Source organism: Hippopotamus amphibius, chromosome 7 (genome assembly GCF_030028045.1).
Source record: "Hippopotamus amphibius kiboko isolate mHipAmp2 chromosome 7, mHipAmp2.hap2, whole genome shotgun sequence".
NCBI lineage: Eukaryota > Metazoa > Chordata > Mammalia > Artiodactyla > Hippopotamidae > Hippopotamus > Hippopotamus amphibius.
The window spans coordinates 137967620-137990976 of NC_080192.1; the positions used below are offsets into that span (position 1 = coordinate 137967620).

At 39.5% G+C, this 23357-nt stretch overlaps 1 protein-coding gene across 2 annotated transcripts in view; it reads left to right on the top strand.

The window, feature by feature from the left end:
* The window catches only part of NBAS (NBAS subunit of NRZ tethering complex), a 320076-nt gene that overhangs the window by 258102 nt on the left and 38617 nt on the right, over window positions 1-23357 (top strand). For both annotated transcript variants that reach the window (XR_009054733.1, XM_057742162.1), the window contains exons 45-48: window positions 4770-4988; window positions 8140-8342; window positions 11089-11178; window positions 22367-22562. Coding sequence is in view for 1 of the 2 variants with exons in the window: in XM_057742162.1 (XP_057598145.1) it covers window positions 4770-4988; window positions 8140-8342; window positions 11089-11178; window positions 22367-22562 (708 nt within the window). In the remaining variant the exon portion in view is untranslated. The remainder of the gene's footprint in view (window positions 1-4769; window positions 4989-8139; window positions 8343-11088; window positions 11179-22366; window positions 22563-23357) is intronic.

Below are 23357 nucleotides of genomic sequence, written 5' to 3' on the forward strand. Positions count from 1 at the left end.
ATAGCACTGATTGTGTCACTCTTCTGCGCACACTCCTTCCTTTCGGGGCTTCCCAGGCAGGAGGGTAATGAAGAGCTGTCCTGTCTCCCAGCACACAGGCCCTTCATATCGGGACACCTTCTTCCTCCCGCAGGCTCTGACGGGCCTTTACTTGCGGGCTGCATCCGGGCCACGCTGATTTACCCCCAGTGTCCTCACTCGCCCCATTAACCTGGGGACCTCTTGAAATTCTTCTCTTCCTGTCCTCATGTCTACTCACTCTCGCGGACTCTCCTTAGAGATAGGTTGTGTTTACCCAGCAGGCTGTGTTTACCCTCCCGCACTTGTGTAAGGACCCTGCTTCCTTGTATGCCTCTTACCTCTCTGTCTTTCCAGCTAGAGTCTGACATACACAGGGGCTGGGACCTGATCCACTTGTGTCTGTCACCCATACCTGCCCCAGGCAGAGTACAGCGCCTTTACTAGCTGGATGTCAGTGAACAAACTCATCACTGTTTAATGTCCTCGTGCCTCTTCCTGCAGGGCTTCTGATCACCACCGCCTGGCATTGTCCCGATGGCATACATCTGGTCCTGAGGTTTTCAAGTTCTTTATAATGTGTTTTTGCAATTTTAGTCTTGTAGGGCCGTCTTACAGGAACAGGACATTGCGGTCCCTGATAAATTGGAGCCTTTCGGTACATCCTGGACCACAAGTTTCTTAAGGATATGTCGAGAACATGTTATTTCATTGCACTTTTAAAGGTTCTTTTTCCCCCATATGTTGAGCGGAATTGTGTAGTAATTTAGCAGCCATTTTTTGTTTGTCTACGATGTGCTAGACATTGTATTAGCTGCTAGGGATACAGAGATTTAAAAAGCACAGTTTCTACCCTAAAGGATCACACTGTTTACTCAGGGAAATGTACAAGTAACCAGACGATTTTAACACAGTGTGATGCGTTCTTTGATACGGATAAGCTTTAAAAGGAGCACGTAGCAGAGGTGATGATGTTAGGGATGGTGTCTCAAAGGAGTGGACCCTGAGCTGATTCTGGAAGGGCATGCAAAGGCAAGCTTGAGAAAGGATGACAGTGTTTCCTCAGATACCTTAAGACTGGTTTTTATATCTTCTTAAAGGATTGTATAAACTAGCCAGCCAACCAGTCATCCAGCCAAAAGAATATGTAATGGAGACCATATGTGCCCTGCGAAGCCTAACATTTTCTATCGGGCCCCTTCCACCCCTGCTCTGTCTGAACTAAAATGTGCTCACTAGTGGTTATACATACATCATAAGCTTTCACACTCCTGCAGCTCTGCTTTTGTATTCTGTCCTTTTGAAGTGTTGTCATTCATCCATTCATCCCTTTATACACTCAGCGCATTTGTTGTGTATGAGCCACCGCTCTGAGTTCTGGGAAGATAGAAGTGGCAGTGACTGTAAGCAAGTAGAAACACAGCATGTCAGTTGTGAAGGAAAAATAATGCAAGGTACAGAGAATGAGGCCAACTGAGGACGGGGGGCTTGCCAGCTCTTAGTGGTCAGGGAAGCCTCGGATAAGGTGACGCTTGCGCCGAGTCCTGAGGGGAGCAGAGGCACGAGCCGTGAGGATACCTGGGAGAAGAGCATTCCAGGCAGAGGGACCAAAGAGTGGAGAGGCTCTGTGGGCCTGCAGGGAGGTCAGTGTCTCAGGAGTGGGCTGAGAGGGGGAGAAAGGCAGGAGGCAGGGTTAGAGAGGTGGGGGAGATGAAGGGCAAAGCATAGGGCCTAGTAGGGCTGTGAAGCCTTGATTATATTCACGCTCTTTCAGAGCCTGTGACTGCTGGCATCTGTGTGGTGGACAGCGAGAGGGAGCCCTGGCTTGGTACCCACGGGCTCTGAGTTCTGACTTTTACTCTTCTCACTCTCATAAGGAACCCAGACATGTCACCCAACCTCCCTGGGGTCTTTCCATCCACATCATGGGGGATGTAGGGAGGTCTGTTTAACTAAACACAAGCTCCAGTAACTTGTATTTCTCAGTCACAGAAAGGGGTTCACAGTTTATTCATAGGGGAAGAGATAATAATGTAACTAATACTTGCCAGTCAATGGTAGCTTCTGATTTTGTTTCATGTCATAGGTGCTGAGAGGTAGGGATCAGGTAAGGAATGGAGGCTTCAGAACTTGTTTTGAAGCTGCATTTGCAAAGCAAACAGTTACAATGCAATGAAAATAATATTTTCCTAAGGATACCTTTTACCAGTATCTTTATGGGATTAAGAAAATGCCAGATATCTATTATAGAACATCAATTTTATGTGGAATGACTTGGAGGAAGCTGATGGGAAATGGCGGGTGGGGGAGGTTTGCCTCCTTGTGTGGTCACTGGTGCCCTGTATTGACACCTGTGCATATTTTTCAGAATAACCAGAGACAGACTGTGACTGATTTTGAAAAGAGGAAAGATAACATTTTGTCCTAGGGCTCTGTATCTATTGTTGCTGTTTTTATTTATTTATTTATTTTCAAAATATACTGAAGTTTATCCTCAAGTCAATTTACAGCTCTGGAGTTCAGGATGCTAGTTAACTTACTCAAAACTTCACTTTTATGAGGTTCTTTTCCCTTAGTCAGTGCTTCTCAAAGTGTGATCCTAAGACTAGGACTGTCAACATTCCCCAGGCATTTGTTAGAAATGCAAATTCATGGGCCCTGTACACACCCTCCTGAATCAGAAACTCTGGGATCCAAGCCTGGCAATCTGTCACAATCAGCTCTCCAGGGGATTGCAAGGTGTGCTGAAGTTGGAGACCACTGCCCTAGGTATAAAGTGAGGGATACAGTTTAGTTGTCTGAAACCCAGGGACCTGTTTTGTTGCTAAAATTCCTTCAACTATAACCCTTGCTGACTTCCCCCTTCTGCAGGGCATCTTAGAAACTCCTAAAATAATCCCATCAAGTGGAGCTTTAGCTCCTCCCACCACCATGAAGTGCATCACAAGTGCTTCTCAACTACCTTCTAGACACCAGGTATGAGGCAAGATGCTGGTGATGACACAGGATGCAGAAGATATGGTCACCCCACTGTAGGAGCTATAGCCTGAGAGAAGAAGCAAGCATGGAAATGATGAAGTACCTCTCTCTGAGATAGACATTAGAATAGAAAAACATGGTAATATACAGAGGGTGTGGTTAGCCTTCTTGGTAGCTGTTTTCCAGTGTTTGTTACTTACAGGGGAGGACTGTTGTTTACATTTTGCTCCAACTGCAAAGCACTTCTGTGTTATAGTAGAAGTAGAATCAAAGGTAATTGAAGAACTTATTCCAGTCTGAGCCCTGCCAGTAGATTGTGTGGCCTTGAGCAAATCACCCTCTTTGTGTCTTTCTGTGTCTGCAGATGGAGATAATAACTTCCGCCTTATCCCCATTCGAGTTGCTGTGAGGATCAAGCTAAGCAAACATGCTTTGTAAATTTTAATGCAACGTCATATAGTGTTGTTCTTGTGTAAGCTAAGAACAGTATTTCTAAGGGGATAGATTGAGGTGTGAAAGAACTGGGATGTGGGTAGGAAAATTTGTTTATTGACAAAAGCACTTTATAGGCATACTTTTTCTAATGTTGGAAATTGTACATTGTGAAAATTTTAGAGGAACAAAGCTATAAAAAAAGGGACATCGGTTCTAGTTCTTCCACTTAGGAATATCTAGTATTAATGTTTTAGCACAGTTCCTACCTGTTGTTTTAAATCAACACAAAGTCCTTTTAAGGCTCTAGTAAAAATGTGCTTGAGTAGTTGCCGGGAGACTAAAATCCAGGGTTCAGAGCAGCACAGGTCAGCAGGACCTGAAAAGGCCCCAGAATGGCTCAGAGGTATGTGGTGCAGCCATCAAAACGGGCGACGCTGAAACTTAATTTTGTATTCTAGAGGCCCAGTGAACTGAACATTTTAAATATTAGAAAAATACAACCCTTGCATACCTATCACGGTGGCTGTCACATATCAGAATTCAGTAAGCAGTCGGTGAGTAAATTAGTGACTGCGACGTCAGTATAGAAAATCTGTGACGTTGAGAAGATCAGACTTGCTCATGATCCCAACCCTTTAACCTAATGGTCACTAATTGTGTGTGTATGTGTGTGTGTGTGAGTGCGTATTCAACCACATACACAGGTATAGTTCAGATTTTAATGTGAGCATGGTCTACATAGTTCTATGATTTCTGATTCCTAAAATTGAACATTTTATGATAACCATTTTCCAAATGGCTACTGTTTTTTATAATTCTAATTGTAATGGCTGCATAGTATTCTAGTAATTTATCATAAGCTAGTTACCATTTATCTTATTATCAGACAATTAGATTGCTTTTGAAGTTTTATTTTTATGTTCCTTTTCCAGTTAAAATCTTCATTCCTATATTGTTTTCTTCTTTTGAATTATTTCCTTATAGTAAGTGATCAAAATTGGTTGTAGAAATGACTCCTCATTTTTTCACTGTAACCAGTAATCTTTTGAATATTAGTTTCATCATGACACCACCTGCTTTGGGGTATTAGTATTTAAAAAAAACTATATTTACTCATTTAATAGTGCAAATGGTACCTCCCTATTTTTGTTTTATTCATGGAAGAAAAACCAGTATAGCAAAAGTCCTATTCACTAAAGTTGTCTGTATTAAAATTTTACTTTTGTTCTCTCTACCACGTTAATACTTTTTAAATATGCCATGTGTAATAATGTAGGGTGATTTGTCTCACCTTTGTTCAATTCTTTCTTTTTTTGTTGTTGTTGTTGTTGTTAAAGCTATCTGTGGAAGCACGTAAAGAAATGACTGGAAAGGCTATTAAGACAGTCAGACATTTTATTGAGAAGCCAAGGAAAAGAAATTCAGAAGAGGACATTCAAGAAGCCAGTGATTCTAAGATGACCTACGCAGATGCCTTGAATCATCTGGAGAAGTCACTGGCTCACCTGGAAACCTTCAAACATAGCTTCATCATTTCTCTGAAGAATAGTGGGCAGGTAATGAAATGCAGACTTGTTCCATGTGTTCACTCACTCAGATACCATCAGTGTATTCTTTTATTTATCCTTTAAAGCTATATTCTTAGTTTTGATAGGGTTTTCAATCTTGCAGGTTTTTTTTCAATAACCATTTTTTTTATTTGACGTATACTTAATTTACAGTGTTGTGTTAGTTTCAGGTGTACAGCAAAGCGATTCAGTTATATATGTATATATATATTCAGATTCTTTTCCATTATAGGTTATTACAGGTTATTTCCATTATAGGTTATTATATTATGAATACAGTTCCCTGTGCTATACAGTAGGTCTTTGTTGTTTATTTTATACATAGCAGGGTGTATATGTGAATCCCAGACTCCTAATTTATTCTGCCCCCACATCTTGCAGATATTTCTGAAAATGGTCCTCAAACCTTTATCCTTTAACCTCTTCATTGTCTTTTGATTGTCAGTTTTTACTTCTTTAAAAAGGATTTTAGGCCACTTAACACGACTGATAACTTGGGGAGGAAGGAGGTGAGGAGGTGAGAGGGTTGGGAGAAGGGGGGCCTGAGTTGAACCCAGGATGAGTGCCTGGGTGAGGGAGTGGTCACTAAAGCTGAGAAATGACAACGACTATGGTTCTTAAGCTCTCTTCTAGCTGGTAGGTGTTTTGCTTTCCAATTGAATGATGATAGATTTTTTTTTTTCCCTGTAATTTTCTGAAAAATTCAGAAATAGCCATTCATGCTTGATTCAACATGTTTTTTTTTAATTTTATGTACTTATCCTTTTTTTATGTTGCCTTTTCCAATATAACTTCATTATTGATATGATGACTTTTTTGGCTAATAAAGTTGTTCCTAGTTGGTTTCTAGTTGAGACCCTCAATGGTGTCTCAAAAAGCACCCTCATGAAAGTCAGGAGCCCCTGCCATGATGAGGTTTGGGGACCAGGGTGTTGGGACTACATGCGGAAACCCTCTGTAGCCTGTGGAGCTATTCTTCTCTATTGTCACAGTCGTGGGAATTTTGATACTCATTTCTATAACTTAAAAGTTGACAAAGCAATAAATAAATGATTTTCATCTAGGTGAAAACAGTGTTTAGGTTTATAAAAAAAATATTTTGTTTGCCCATTAATGCTATGGTGAATGAAGCAATAAGTGGCCACTAACCTCCTCTTTTATTTTTCTTAAACCTTACAAGTTTATCGAATTGTATTCTTGGCTTGTAAAAAATATTTCCAACTAGAAAGATCAGTCAGTGGAGAGGAGTCCACATAATGGACAAATGGAAGACTTCGAAATATGTATGAGACACATAAATGTAAGCCCCTCATACAAAAGATAATGGGAAGAATTCAAAAATCTGATAGAAATTTTATCTCATTCTGTACTTTTCAGCACCTGTTAGGCTATCTAAGGAATATTATTAAATAAAGGTATGAGCAGTATAGAAGGCTTTGCAGGGAGCAGATTGGCTCTACCAATCTTGATTTTTATGCTGTTGACCTTTACAGTTCTGTAATCAATAATTAGAAGAACTAGGGTAAAATTTGAATCTTCAGCTAAAAAGTGATTTATACTTACTAGTATAAAATTTTTTAAATATGTATTTATTTTTCTAACCAAATATTTTATATTCAAATCTATAGAATTGCCATTATTCTCCTTGGAATAAGTATTGTCTTTTAGTGCCTAGAGTAGTGTATGAGAGGGCTGTTAACAAAATCAGCTATTTGCTTCAGCTAGATTTACAGGTACCAAATAGCTACTTGCAAATGTTCAGTTAGACCGTGGATGGTCTATAATAGGAGCCTCTTCTGGTTCCTAAATTGAACATTTTATGATTTTGTTAAGACACCTTTCAAAGCAAATGCTGAAAATAACTTCAGCCTCATATGTTTGTCCCTTTTAAGTTCAGGCCGTGATTTTAACCTCTTTATATATACTGTGTGAAACAACATCTTATATGCTCAAGAAGGTTAGTGCAATTTCAGTTACAGGCCACTGGGGCCTCAGTTTCCTCTTGTCTCAGTAGGGATGCTAGTAATTGCCCTGCCTAACTCACAGGCATTTTTTTTTAAATAAAAAGTTTAAAAAACAGTGGGGAGAATAGTAAAATGAAATCTCACATGCCTAACTCCCAGCTTCCACAGTTATCAGAACGTGACCAATCTTATTTCACGCCTCCCCCTCCCTCCCCTTATATGCTCCTGTAGATTATTTTACAGGAAAACCTCATCATCTTTTCATTTTATCCACAAATCCTTCCATATCTATTTCTAAAAGATATATTTAAACTTAACCGCTACAGCGTTACCAATAAAAAAGTTAATAGTTATTCTTCGATATCATCAAATGTCCAGTTAATGTTTAGATTTTCACATGGCTGTTTTGAAAGACAAAGCAGTTATATTGAGAATTACTTGTGAAAGTTAAAAGTGTTATTAACATCAAGTGGCCGCGTTTGGTGTGTTGAACAATGGTAGCTTGTGTCCTATTTCTTAAATTATTTGTTGTCATATTTGTACAGTATTAGCAAAGAGGGGCAGACAGTGTGGAGCGAGAGAGCTCGGTGGGGAAAGTAGAATTAAGCTCCATTTATGGCTGGCTCTGTGACTTTAGACACATTACTTAACATCTTTGGTCTTCAGTTTCCCTTTTGATAAAGCGGAGCTAATTAAAAACCTCCTTGTGGGATAATTATAAACATTAAATTTAATGGCATAGGTACAATACCTGGGTTTACATAGTTGATGCTTAATAGGTTATAACTGTTATGTGGTTATAGCACAGTGATAATAATAAAGAAATTTGCCCTTGATGAGGATTACTTTATGCCTAACATTGTGCTACAGGACTGGTTTTTATACTGTGGGATGTCTGTGACACCCTCTGCTCACAAAAACTGTTTGTCCTCTCATCCTCATTTCATAGATACTGGACATTTGAGATCACAACAGCTTACTAATTAAAGCAAGGATTGCGCTCAAGCCTGGGTGGCCCTGGAGACCAAGCTCTTAATGACCCCTACATATTCCTCCTTGTGGTGTTTGTGGTTTGAGTGTATTTGGTTCGAGAGCTTCTAAGTATATTTCACTCTATCCATGTAGACATGTAATTCCTAGTTGATAGTTACATGTTGAATTCCATATGTTTGCAGGAAACGCTGCAGAAATACAGTTACCTCTATGATCTGTCTCGGTCAGAAAAAGGGAAAATTCACGATCAAGCCGTGGCCATGTGTTTAGACGGTCAGCCTCTAAGAATGATTCAGCAGCTGCTAGAGGTGGCCGTTGGCCCTCTTGACATCTCGCCCAAGGATATAGTACAGAGCGCAGTAACGAAAATCATTTCCGCATTGAGGTAAGCTATCAAATAGTCGTTGAGGAAAACCTGAGCTGATATTTTGCCAGCAAGGTGCTTGTTTCACAGTTGTTAGGAAGATAAAGTATCATCATGTATGCAGGAGCATTTTATAAACTGTGACATGCTTTATAAAAAAAAGTGAGAGATTATGAATAGACTTCTCAGTCTCATGCCTTGAGAATGGAGAACCGTGGAAATGTCCTGTCGTTGATCCTGAGTGTAACATGTCAAGAAGCTGGCTAACTTCTGGGTAGACCCTCTCCCCCACCCACATGATTCTTGAAATAAGGAAAAGACCAAAATGGTATGTGAAGCAGGTCACTAAATGTCAGGCTGTCGTGTGACCTCAGTGTGGATTTTCAGAGCTTGTCTTTTCTCATTCCCCTTCTTTGTAGCAGTGGGAAACCGGTTCCCAGAAGTCTCTTTTGAAGTACACAAGGCAAGGTTAATCATATACTGAAGAAGTTGGACATCCGTTGAGTATCTTAGGATGTTATTTACCTGCAATTAATGGCATAAAACTGACAATTGAGAAATTCTAGCTTTCTCGCGATAGGCTGGTATCTTTGTAAGAATGCATCCAAAGGGATTAGGAAAGAGGGGAAAGTTAAGCTAAGAAAATAATGAGGCATCAAGTGCTTGCTGTGAATAATACAATTAGCCTAAAAGATTTAGTTGTGTTTAATTTATTCTTCTTTTAAGCATTCTTTGTAATTCTGTGTTGCTCTTGAGGAACTTTTTGATTAAATGCGTGTCAATTTTCAGCAGCTGAACTGAAATCAGATGAGTCTTTATCAGTTTAATTACCCAGTTTCATCCAGTTTTCACCTTAATGCTCTGAGGTATCTGGTAATTTTATATATAGGGAGAGAAATCAAATAGTATAGCATTTTTTAGAAATCACAAATGTGAAATGAATAAAGCTTTATTCTATTATGAGCTTATTATGTTTTGGTGCTGGTGGTGATTATAAGAGCCACTTTCCTCTTTCAAATGATAACAGATAATTGTTTGCCATGATTTTATTTTTTTTTAAGATTTATTTTATTATTTATTTATTTTTATTTTTGGCTGCATTGGGTCTTTGTTGCTGCACACAGGCTTTCTCTAGTTGTGGCAAGCGGGGGCTGCTCTTCATTGCGGTGCACCAGTTTCTTATTGTGGTGGCTTCTTTTGTTGTGGAGCACGGGCTTCAGTAGTTGCGACCTGTGGGCTCAGTAGTTGAGGCACACGGGCTTTGTTGCTCTGTGGCATGTGGGATCTTCCCAGCCCAGGGGTCGAACCCGTGTACCCTGCAGGCAGATTCTTAACCACTGCACCACCAGGGAAGCCCCTATCATTTCTTTTTAAATAAACTTATTTATTTATTTATTTATTTATTTATTTATTGGCTGTATTGGGTCTTCTTTGCTGTGCGTGGGCTTTCTTTTAGCTGTGAGTGGGGGCTACTCTTCATTGTGGTACGCGGGCTCCTCATTGCCGTGGCTTCTCTTGTTGCGGAACACAGGCTCTAGGTGCGTGGGTTTCAGTAGTTGCAGCACATGGGCTCAGTAGTTGTGGCTCACGGGCTCTAGAGCGCAGGCTCAATAGTTGTGGCGCACGGGCTTAGTTGCTTCACGGCATGTGGGATCTTCCTGGAGCAGGGTTCGAACCCGTGTTCCCTGCATTGGCAGGCGGATTCTTAACCACTGCGCCACCTAGGAAGCCGCCTGTTATTTCTTAAATCAAGGTTTAGATGAAGTTCACAAAAACAAAAGTTTGAAAAATTAGTGCTTTGAATTTTTTAAAAATTGTGCATTTTCGTATAATTAAAATATGATGTGATATTTTTACATTTATAAAATACTGAGATAAGTTATACTCCTCTCTCCTTCCTTGTGCCCAGTTCTACTACTAGTAGCAGTTCTACTACTATTTTGTTTGATCTAATAACTGTTATACTTAGTGCACCAAAGACATTCAATAAAAATGAATTAAATCTTTCAATAGCGGGAGGAAAGGGAACTTCATTTCACCTACCTCTTTTTCGAAGGAAAATAAATTGCTATTGACTACATCCATAACATTTACCTTTTAGAAATTTAGTGAAATTTAGTAGGCATAAAATGACAAAGGCTTGAACGTACTGAATCCAGCAGTTGGTTTAAATCATATAACTTAGACTATTCAAAAACTCACCTAAAACTTCTCTTTCCTCTGTTACGTTTTCAAAGTTCAGTAGAGTTCCAGACATACGCATGTGTAGAATGGACATGATAACAGGGCCTGTCTCATGGGCTGTTGGGATTATTAAATGTCAGAATGTATGTGAAGCACTTAGCAGTGCCTGCTGCCTAGTAAGTACCGTGTAAATATTAGTATTTTAGAAAAAATGGCCAATTGGAGAATTTAGATTATTATATATTTAATACTTAAAATAGCTCATATTTTTATGCCCATTGAGTATTTCTTTGAATTTTTGGATGATAGAATGCAAGTAGATTTTCTTACTCTCTCTCTTTCCTTTTTTTTTTTTTTCCCCCCTCTACTCTCTTGGTAGGAAAACAAGCCTATATGAGACTGTGAGCTGCTTAAGTACAGGACTTGGTACCCTTGTGGGCTGCATATACCATGAACAGCTATGAGCTGGCAGTATACGCTGTGCCGAGATCCAGCTGGGTTCATCCGAATGTAAATGCCCTGCTTGTTTCTGAGGCCTGAGCTATCCTGTTCTGATTCCATTTCTCTATCTCTCCCTTCGCAGTGGAGGCAGTGCTGACCTCGGGGGACCAGCGGACCCGCTCCGCGTCCTAGAAGGGGTTGTTGCAGCGGTCCATGCCAGTGTGGACGAAGGGTAAGGCTGGAGCTGTTTGTGGGTCTCACTTAATGGCGTTCCCCAGAGTCCTAGGGTTACTTTTAGTATCCATGTTTATGAAGCTTCCGTGACTAAGCGTCTTTTGTAGGCAGTTCTGAAGGAAGAGCTGAGGACTTTCTGGAGACATGTTTTCCCAGCTGTCCTCTTAGCCCATCAGCTCCAGCTGGACCCTCTCCTTCTCGCCTGCGCCTATTGCCCACAGAGAAGGTGGTCTCTTCTCACATCCTCCTGCGGGAGGCCAGGGAGAGGAAACTGCTCTGCTTCTTAGGAGAGCAGGGGTTGACATCTGCAGGAGGTTAACTGTGCTGATTAAGTATGGCAATTCCTGGAGTGTATGTGTTGTTTTTTTAAAAGCTTTATCTCTGTTAGATCTGTCTTGCCCGAGGACTGAGAGTATACAGGCTTTGTAAGTCTAGGAAGGTGTGTGTCTCCAGTACATTTTTAGAAAGAATTTTTCATTCGGGTGCATTGGTGGTGTTAGGAATAACAGCAGCAGCAAAATGACAGTTATGTCTTTCCCAGAGTTTACGAAGGTCTTTCCTATGTCTGATATCTGTGGCAACCCTGTCAGGCCTCACCCCAATTTTCTTTTTCAATGGAAAATATGATATAATAATAGTGAAGCATATTCGAGAAACCCCCTCATAGTTCATTCAGTAATATTGTTGTTTGTATTTGCATATTACCTTCCAGTTACTGTTCAGGTATGCATATATTTTTTTATACAATTTCAATCAAAATGTGTGAGCACTTCTCTATTCTGTTTTAGTTACTTGCTATTGGAGCTCTTTCCATTTATCTTTGTAGGTTTAGTGGGTATGATTTTTGATGCCTGCATATATTGTTGCCATTTTCAGATGAGGAGAGAAAGGCTGGGAGAGAAGAATGGACTTGCACAGAGTCTGAGGCCTGGGAAATAGAGCCAGGACTCCAGTCTGCCCCTGCATCATAATTTAGGGCTCAGTTGCCTTTACAGCATGTCTCCATGCATCACTTTGTGCCCACGGTTTGAGTGAAAGAACATATGATAAGCCGTATGCGTGGATCTGGAAAACATGGCAAGCAGGGCCCTCTACCTACTCTGCCTTTTGCTTTGCACAGTTTTTCTAAACTCCTTTGCTTGTGGGTATTTAAATGGTATGGAAGCCACAGCTGTGGCTAATGTAGGCCTTTTATTCCAAAAAGAAATGTCATCATTATGCATCTTTACTGTGTCATGCTGTGTGCTCGGTCATGAACAGTTAGTTCTGGATAAGAAGTAACCTCCAATCCAGAGGAGCTCAGACCAGCTTGCCTGGGGCCTTAGTTAATATGCAACAGAATAGTAAGTGCTGTGCAGAAAGCAAGGTGGAGGGAGTGGCTGGGAAGTTAGGGCAGGATCCACAAGGGACAGCATCGCACCTGGTCTATGACATCTGAGTCTGTGAAAAGGAAGAGGTAGATGGTGGTGGTCCAGGCTGAGGACATGACCTCAACAAGGCAGATGCAACAGATGGCAGGGCGGGTGGAGATGCTGCCTGGGAAACCCTCGGCTGCCTCCTAGGAGGTTCATCCAGCAGCTGCTGTTCCAGTCACAGCCCACCAGTCAGTTCTCAGCTCGCCGCTCCCCCGTGTGCTGCTGTCAGGTACCCGGACCTGGATCTGGGCCTCATGTGATGAAAGGGATCTTCACAGGCACTGCTTTAACCCCCTTCTAGTGGGGTCCCTCAGTCTGGTCCCACTGGAGACATCTCAAAAAGATTAGAAGGCAGTGTTTTTCTTAGTGAATTTCCAGTCAGATATACAGAAGAATCCACCTTGGGTCTCTTGAAAACACATTATTTTTTTAAGCTTCATTTTACAAAGAGGAAGACATTGGGGAATGGAGAATCAGAACAAGATCTTACTTTTCATCTCAGAGACACAGAATAACAAAGGCTCCTTAACAACAACAACAAACTTCAGTGAACCTTTTTGTTTTGTTTTTCCGCTTAAAAAAGAAAAAGAGGAAGAAAGACAAAGTCATAACTTTTATTCTTGGCAAGTGTTTTGTGAGCGTGGACAGTTAAACCTGACACCCTTGGCTTCAGTTCTCCTCCTGGACAGCGTGCCTGCCAGAGTCACAGAGGGGAGTCGCTCTCTCTTTTCTAGGTAGTTCCTGGGGGTCTTCAGAGTAGCAAGGGGATTTAAACTCTTTTAAAGGAACACTCTGGGGTTAGCAGATACTATTATATTGATATATATAAAATAGGTAAACAACAAGGTCCTACTGTAGAGCACAGGGAACTATATTCAGTATCCTATGGTAAACCATCATGGAAAAGAATCTGAAAAAGAATATATGAATATTATATGGATATATGTATAACTGAATCACTTTGCTGTACACCTGAAACTAACACAACATTGTAAATCAACTACACTTCAATTTAAAAAATCAATCAGTAAATAAAGTAACCCTCTTGGGTCACTCATTACTTGCTCTGACATGACTGACTAACCTCTAGGAGGCCATGCCAGGCTTGTGTGCCCTTCACCCTCCCTCAGTCCCGGCCCTGTAACTTGAACACCCACCACCCACCATGACATCTGTTTAAACAGCAAATCATCTCTCTTCATACACATTGTCAGCTGTCACAAACACACAACACATGTTCATATGCTCTCAGGTGAGGCATACGGCATCCCGTAATATTCCTGGCAGAGAGACTGAATAGAAGAGTCAGAATTATGGTATGTGTGTTAATGGATACCAGCAAGTGTTCAGTTTTGTGTTTAATTTTTAGACAGTTTATGCCTTTGTCAGCATGTCCTCCTTTGACTTTTTATATTGGCACAGATACCATCTGCCTTTTAACTGCAGCTCCTGCCTCTCCTGTAAAGCCCCCTTTCCCTCTTCTTTTACCTGTGCTACGTGTAAACGACATAAAACCTCAGCACCCAGGCAGGTACCAGTGGAGCCATCAGCCACCTGTACAGGCAGACTTCAGTTTAGCCACATTCTTGCTTCTAGATATCAGGGGTAAGGATTCTAGGGATTTGAAATAGTTTCAAAAACCTTTTTTTTAAAAAAAAAATTTATCTTATTGAAGTATTGATTTATAGTGTTGTGTTTCGACTGTATAGCAAGTTGATTTAAAGTTTCTGCATTTATGTTTTCTCCCATTAAGGGCGTACCTCCGGGGTATTGAGAGCTCGGTTCCAGACCACTAGCCAAAAGCAATTATCACAGTAAAGTGGGTCACGCAAATTTTTTGTTTTTTCATTGTATATAAAAGTTATGTTTATACTATACTGTGGTCTGTTAATTGTGCAGTAGCATTATGTCTACAAAAACAGTGTGCATACCTTAATCAAAAAATTCTTTATTGCTAAAAAATGCCAAAACTGTACAATAGGAACATCAAAGATCACTGATCACAGATCACCCTAATGAATGTAATAAGAATGAAAGAGTTTGAAATATTGTGAGAATTACCAACATGTGACACAGGGGCATGAAGTGGGCAAATGCTTTTGGAAAAAGTGTGAATAGACTTGCTCAGTGCAGAGTGGCCACCAGTCTTCAATTTGTGGAAGAAAAAGGCAGTGTCTATGAAGCACAATAAAGTGAAGTGTAATGAATTGAGCTGTGCCTGTATTTATGTATATCTGTAACATCATATTTTGAGACTATGTTTTAAATTTCTAGTTTGTGTTAAGAATTAGTTTATTAGTTTGCCTAAGGAAAAAGTTTAAAAAAATTCAATGGCTAAAATTATGTTCGAAAATAATATATCTGTTAAACCAGGAATTAAGAAAATACCATCATGCATTTTAGAAACAAAAATCTAATGAACATCCATTATTTACTTTATGCCAAGACGTTTGAAAAGGTTATTTAGCAACTCAGTCCTCAGAACCACACTATCACATTACTGTTATTATCGTTTCCATTTTACAGATTAGGAAATGAAGCTCAGACACGTTTTGTAATTTGTCTGGGGTCACCCAGGTCAGGACATGTCGTGAATTTCTCTCACTGGATCTCATCTTTTTCTGACATTAAAGAGCCTGCAATAGACAGCAGTTAAGGCAGTGCTTCTCAAACGTCATTCTGCTTAGGAATTGCCCAGGGATCTTATTAAAATACAGATTTTACTGGGGTAGGTGTAGGTAGGGCTTGAAATTCTGTATTTCCAACCAGCTCCCAAGTGCCCCTTATTCCAGGGACTGAACTTTGCAAGTTCTTAAGGCATTGCTTTCCTCCATTTTCTCGCCTCTGCCACCTGCTCCTCTCTGCCTGGGCCTTATTTCCTTTTCTACTCCCTGCCTTCATGCACCTTTAAAACATTTCCTAACAGAAATGACCCACAAGCCTGAACCAGTATATTAGTCATTCTCAAAAGCTTGTACAGAAATAAATCCACTCAGAAAACAGATAATTAATGAGGAATTCCTCTGTGCACCGTTCAGAAGGGAGACAGTTTTCCTTCAAAACTATTGAGTATTTTCAGCGTCTTTGTTTGCTTAAATTGCTGCTAGTCACGGTACCAGCTTCGCTTCATGTATATTGAACAGTGTCAGATCATTCAGACTGCATTGAACTCTTTGATGTTACCTAGGGACTTCACATTATTTTTAAAGCACACAAAAGACCCCCCCCAAAAAAAAATAGAAAAAAAAAAAGAAAGCCAACTAGAGCAAATTGAATCCAATTTCTTCTCTTCGTGCCCTGTGAGGCAAAGTGAACATCAGATGATCTCCAAGCACCCCGCAGTGCATGAGCACCCTGTTCTGTGGTATGAACCCTGCTGAGAGCCATGGTCACTGACCAGGAGGGTGGAGCCACTTTACCACCGCAGGGTCCCTAAGGCCGCATTTATGACTTCACAGTTTCCATTTCTGCCTCCTTACAGGGAGATATATCCACATTTCTATTGTTGAATGAACCTCAAGAAGATCTTGTTTGGGATACATTTGAGAGCAGCCACAAAGACATTGTTAGTATTTACTTACCAAAAGTTAAGATTTGAGATTGGAATGGTGTGCACACCAGAATTATTGCCTTTGTAGGAATTTTTCTTTTAATATAACTTACGATAATTATTTGAAAAAAGCCACACTTTTTGTACTACTGCAATGCCGTTAGCACATTATGCATTCATTTATTTTTGATTCCCTCTTATACGTCGCCGGGTGCCCCAGTTGTTTCATGGGAGCTGATTAGTAGAAGACTTTGTCTTGGGAAGTGCCTGCTCCACCCAGCTCCATGCGTAGCAAGGAGAGTGTGTAGATCAATTCCTTAACTGAGTTGAGGGATGTCCCTAGAATCTGAGTATTTGTGTCTCTCACCGTTTGCTCATTTTCATTTACTTGCCCTCCGCCCCACTGCCACTCCCACCCACCTCCTTCCTTCTCTCTCTCTCTCTCCTTTTTTTTATAAACATATTTATTTATGTATGTATTTATTGGTTGTGTTGGGTCTTTGTGGCTCTCTCTAGTTGCAGAGAGCAGGGACTACTCTTCACTGCTACGTGCAGGCTTCTCATTGTGGTGGCTTCTCTTGCACAGGCTCTAGGCTCGCGGGCTTAAGTAGTTGCGACACAGGCTCAATAGCTGTGGCTCACGGGCTTAGTTGCTCTGCAGCATATGGGATCTTCCTGGAGCAGGGATCGAACCCGTGTCCCCTGCATTGGCAGGCGGATTATTAACCACTGCGCCACCAGGGAAGTCCTCCTTCCTTCTCTCTTAATCCTGCCTAGCATCTTAACAGATCAGTTTGCAAACTCCTTTCCTACTGAGACCAGGCAGGTAATGGAAATGAGCAAGGTGGACTGGGCTTAAGGGAAGGTAGGAAGTGTGGTGGAGGCTGAGGTGAACTTGAGAGCTCAGGAGGGCTTATCTAAGGGAGGCAGCTGCCAGTGAGTCCTTATCTTTCAGCATTTAAAGAGGAGCTAGGCTCTTCAGAGAGTAGATCCTAAGAGATCTCATCACAAGGAAAATAACATTTTTTTTGCTTTTTTTTTTTTTTTTTTTGGTGTTCTGTATGAGATGACGGATTTTTTGCTACACTTACTGTGGTAATCTTCACAATATATATGTCAAATCATTATGCTGTACACCTTAAACTTATACAGTGCTGTGTGTCAGTTATCTCTCAGTAAAATGGGAGAAAAAGAGAAGACCTGGTAAATCTTCACTGTGTAAAATTTTAAAATTTCGAAACACTGGCATATACCGTGTAAGCCAATAGAAAAATGTGGCTGCTGGTTTTATAACTTCAGTCTAGAAGATTGGACAAAATGACCTTCTGTTCCCTTCAGGCATTCCAATTCTGTGACATTTATATTTATAAGAAATCACAAAGATCTATGTTTGTCTTGTTTGAATGCAGTCTTTCTTTCCCCCGTTCTCAAATAAGAACACTAATTTTATTTTGTGTAGTGCATCATGATATATAAAGTGCTTTTCCTATTTACTGTCTCTTTTAATATACCATAATCATTGCAGTTCAAGGTTGGGTTACCTTCATGTGTTTATGCCATGCAGAATCTGCAAACTCTTTTATGAAGGATCAGCTTATTAATATTCTCAGAATCTGTCTTTTCTCTTTGATTCAGTAATTGCCTTTGTTTAGTTGGCATTTCTCATCCACTCCTTTGTAGTTTTGTGAATATCCTCTCATGCTACCTTACATAATAGAACATCGCATTCTCAAATTAGTCATTCAGTGAACCTATTTTTGTTGTCACTGTTGCCGTTGCTGTTCTCTTCTGTTAATAGAACTACTTGTATATTTTAGAAGACTCCTTATCTTGTGGACCAAAACTGATTGTGTAAATGTGTGTGTATTTCCTTTAGTAGTTAATTTAAAAAAAATGTGTACTAAATTATCCTGTGTAATATAATGATCCCCCCACGCCAAAAGCCCTCATTATAGGGAAAGGGGTAGAAGCAAATGCCTGTGTATTTGCAATGAAACTGTGAGATATTTTTCTCTATTACCTATTTTATAACTTTTAAAAATCATTTGTATAACTCTTATAATAAGGTAAAAATGTTTTGAAATCATGTTCTCTTTTTATTCCTAAGCTCATTAAGCCCTCTCCTTGCCTTCGTAAAGTACTATAAAAATGGAATCATTTTCCTTCCCATTCTGGTTTTTTTACATTATAAAAGTCATAATTGGTTATTTTTTACCCACCTGTTTATCTTGAAAAATTTCAAACCCACAGAAAAGTTGCAAAGGTTGAAAAATAATGACTATATTCTCTTCCCCTTGATTCACCAGTTGTTAACATTTTATCACAATTCTTACATTCTGTTTTTCTCTCTCTGCCTCTGTGTGTATGTGTGTTTATTTGCCAAATCATGAGTGCCTATGAATTTTAAAAGTTCAAATTGATATTACAATGTAAATTATTTTGCAGCTAAAAACTTTAAGAAATAGTGTCTAGTTGATGTCCTGGACAGCTTTTCCTACAAAGCTGTCTTTCATTTCTGTGTACTCTTATTGAGCACAAATGTTCACAGTATATAGCCAAGCTCATCTAGAACGTGGTGCTTCTGGAACACAATGTTTCTGTTTTAGGAATGAGTTCTCATCATTGTATTATGTATTTGAACTATCAACCAAAAGTTAGAGCAGTTTTCTCCAAAATGTCCAATGTTAACAACTGCACAGTAAGTTCTTAGGTAGAAGGAATCTTAATCTAATGACTTGGAAAATGCTATAATAATAATCTCTATATCACATCAGTACCTGAATAATTTTAATCTGATGCCACAGTGTTCTGGAATTTGCCCCCATCATAGTTGTTGACAAGGTAGTAAGATAGTCCAAGTTCAAATATTGGCTCCACAACTTACTGTGTGACCGTGGACAAGTTGTTAAACCTCTCTGTGATGGTTTCCTCATCTACACAGTGGAGATGATAACAGAATACATGAAAAAGATAGTGACGATGAAGTGATGCGATTCATAGCACATAGTGAGCTTTCATAGTTATTGTTTCATTATTAGCAGTTTTCGTTCTTGGTCACTGTATGCAAGTCTTGTGTTATTTTTTGGAACTTCCATCTGGTTTTCATGACTCCAGCTTCTTCCCATTCTAGCTCATCCTGCGTACCCCCCACTTGGCACTTGGGTGACAGAGTCAAAATATCAGCTTCTTGCCATGTGAAATGGACTTGGACTCAAAGCCAAAAATGTGCTTTAATCTTTTCTCCTGAATTATACTTAATTTGATCACTGCAGGCCTCACCAAAAGGGCCTGAGCATGCCCCAGCCTGCACACCTCTGTAACCACTAACATGATTATAATATTCCATTGCTCGGAAAAAACCCTCCATTGTTCCCATTCTACACCAAGTATGACCAATGTCCTCAATAGCCATTGCTGCCACTAATTGAAGTTCTCAGTTATGTGCCAGGTAATGTATTATGTGCCTTATTATTTCATTTTTTGTATTTAATTCTCAACCACTCCATGAGTAAGGGGTTATTATCCATCTCCAATTTACAAATAAGAAGCTGAGGCTCAGAAACGTTGAGTGACGTCTTGATCAGCGTAGCACTCTTAGGAAGTGTTCATTCTGGGAACTGAATCTGGGCTGATGCCTGCGAAACCTGTGCTTTCAAAGCATGAAGCTGCCCTGCCTTTTCAGCCTGTGTGCAAGCTCCTGGTTCTCCAAGTCAGGAGACCTGTCCTCCCTTTGTTCTCTCCTCTGATTTACCCCCAGACATCTGTGGTTTTATCGCTCCCTGAACATGCTGTGTCCTTTGAAATCTTTGACTTTTTTTTTCTTGCTGTTCTCTTTATCTGGATTATATTTCCCCACCATTCCATTTATGTGCCTTCCATTGGTCCTTTATGCCCCTGTTTGGAGGCCACGTCCACTGTGACGCCTTCCCTGATGTCACCCACTCCTCCTCCCCAATAATTGTTCAAGTTTATATTATGTTAGTAATTTGGAGAATAGTCATTTGTGAAGTCTTTCTGTTTCATTGTATTATTAGTTCTTTGAAGGCCCAGATCACCTAATTTTTCATCCCTGATCACCAAGTACAAGTTAGTACTTTGATGATGCAGATAATAAAATGATGATTCAGATGATGGTTACTATTTATTAAATCCTTCCTCTGTGCCACATACAGTGCTGGATGCTTTATATAAATCATGCTGGTTTCACAGACTCCAAAAGATACACTTTCAGCACCTTTGTCTGCTTAACTGTAAAGTGGGAATGATGACATTCATGATTTGTATTGAGAGTTGTTAGGAAAAGATGGGGCCAGGATTCACAAGTCCATCAAATTCCAAATTAATACTCTTTCCACTGCACAATACCCCCTGTTTGCTTTGCCCATAGTAGATATCCAGGAAATATTTATGGCATTCTGCTTCTTTTGCATCCCAGTTTTGCCATTTCTGGTACATATTAAGAATGACACTCATAGGAAAAACTAACAAATGTCTTTGTAAATTTAGGAAATGCTTAAACCAATTGTCCATGGCATTTTGTAATATATTTTTTCCCTAAATACAAATAATGAACTTTGTTTTTTTAATTTAAATTGCCATGAAATTGTATTGGAAGTATATTGTAGCATGCACACTGAGAAAAATACTCAGTGGTATTGTAGAGTTTTATTCTCAGAAATTTAAAAAATTTTTCATGTGGTCTTGTTAGTTCATGGAATTTGGAACTGGGTATAGATGATTTATTGCTGAAAGCCTCATAAGGATCTGGTTATAAAGGAATCTGTATAATTCAGTGCTTTACCGTGGATCTTGAGGGCCTTGTGGGAGTGAGGCTTCTATATAAGTGACCTCTTAACAGTCATCGATAGTAATTCACTGACATCATCAAATAAGTTGTTTTCCTGAGATGGTCCATTTGGGATTATAAGCGAAGAGATCCTAGTACTGGATAGAAAGTTGTACAGATGTTCCCTCTGAGTCCTTTTAGACGTCCCAGTTCTTTAATAACCACACATTCATATTTTATGTTAAGGTAGTTTCAAATTTGATACTCTAACCTCTTGTTGAAATTCTACCACAGAAAAATAGTAAGAAGAACATGGACTTTGGGGTCACATTGCCCTAGCATAGATGTTTGTGGGCATATACTATCACTTCCATGAAGCCTGTTTCCTCATCTGCAAAACGAAATTTACATGTACAGCATGATGACTATAGTTACCAGTATTATATTATATATTTGAAAGTTGCTAAGAGCGTGGATTTTAAAAGATCTTATGAAAAAAAAACTTTGTAACTATATCAGGTGATGGTTGTTAACTGAGCTTAACTGTGGTAATTATTTTGCAATATATAGGTATATCAAATCATTACATTGTATACCTTAAACTAATACAATGTTATATATCAATTATATCTCAAAGCTGGAAGAAATTTTTAAATAAAATGGTATTTATAATATTTACTTTGCATAGTTACTGTCAACTAGTAATAGTTTACATAAAATTACTGAATGATGACTGGCACTCTTAGTATCTTTAGTAGAAATAAGCCATAGTTTTTTTCTTTTTTTTCCATTTGGATTCAAGGTTATTAACTAGTTGGTGAGGTAAGCCATCCATGAAGACTGTATTACAAAAGTTATTTTGTTTGCTGAGACAAAAATAACAATATTTCAATCAAAGATTTTTTTCCAAATGTCTACCTGGTTATCCAAGACTCTAGTACCCTTCCCTGTGAACTCTTATCAATAGAAACAGTTATCACTAAATCAGTGCTCTAATGAAAACAGTTTGATTTGGAAATCTTTAATTTTGCCCATTGAGCTAGTTGTCAGTTCAGTTCAACAAAAAGAGAGTCCTTTAAGCCCTGGGAACTGGATGGGCACTGGGCATAGATCTTCACAGAACTTTGAAATAAGCCTTACTTCTTAATAAACTTTGCTTAAGAAATGGAGTAGCTAAGAACATATTGATTATTTTTTATCTGCTTTATGTAACTCATTTTAATATGATACTGTTTAAGAATCCCATGCATTTTACATAGTCTTTAAATACTTAATATGGTTGGCTTTAAGCCATTTAAAACCTACATTTTTCCTCTCGGTAGGAGAAAAAATAAAGTCACCCAACAAACGAGTGTTTAGATCAGTCACCACATTTGATTACTGGACTTAGGAACTACTAAGTCTTTTTTTTTTTTCCCTACCTTTCATTTTGCAGAGAAGAGCTGGTGTCCTCGGAGGATCTGCTAGAGTGGCTGCGGCCTTTCTGTGCTGATGACGCCTGGCCCGTGAGGCCCCGCATTCACGTGCTGCAGATTTTGGGGCAGTCATTCCACCTGACGGAGGAGGATAGCAAGCTCCTTGTGTTCTTTAGAACAGAGGCCATTCTCAAAGCCACTTGGCCCCAGAGACAGGTAAGGGAACATCTGACTGGTCATTCTTGATTACTTTAAACTGCCTTCAAGTGAATGATCAGCTTAGTAATGCAAACTTCCCAGTGTGTTCATCAGTCCAGCTATGTAGTAGTTAAATACGTGCAACAAAGTTTGTTTTTATTTTTCCGTATGTTTGAATATGCGTAGTGGATGATGCCTCGGTCACCTAGCACGTGTATGCAATTTTTTTCTTCATAGGATACAGTCAGGATTTTTCACAATATAAGTTAGCTATGGCAGCTCACCCTTTCCCTGGAGAAATGCAGATCTAAGTGGAAATGCAGTGTGATGTTTAGCTAATTCGTTTCTTTTACGCTCTGCCCAGGCATTCAAATGCCGTCCCTTCTTTTCTGCATGTCGACAAATAATGTGTAGCAGACACACAAGATCTTGGTTTTTCCATTATCATCCTTCAAGGCTCACTCAGTCCATCACCTGTCTGGACCCTTCCCTAAACATTTCAAACTTACTTGAACCTTGAATTCCACACATTTGATCTATTATTTCATTATTATTACTACTGTTACTACTAACAATTTTCTCTCCCCACTACCTGAAAACTCAGAAACCCTGGAGGATATGCTTAATCATTTTTGGAATCCATCTAAGTATGCTGTGTACACATTCAGGGCTTAAATGCTTGTTGATTAAGTGGAAATGCTAATTCCTAAATGAAAGAAATATGGTGGCTGTTGAATTTTGGCTTAGATTCTAAACTGATGCATCCTGAAAACATAGGATCTAAGAGTCAGCACTTAATCAAGTGCTTTAGCT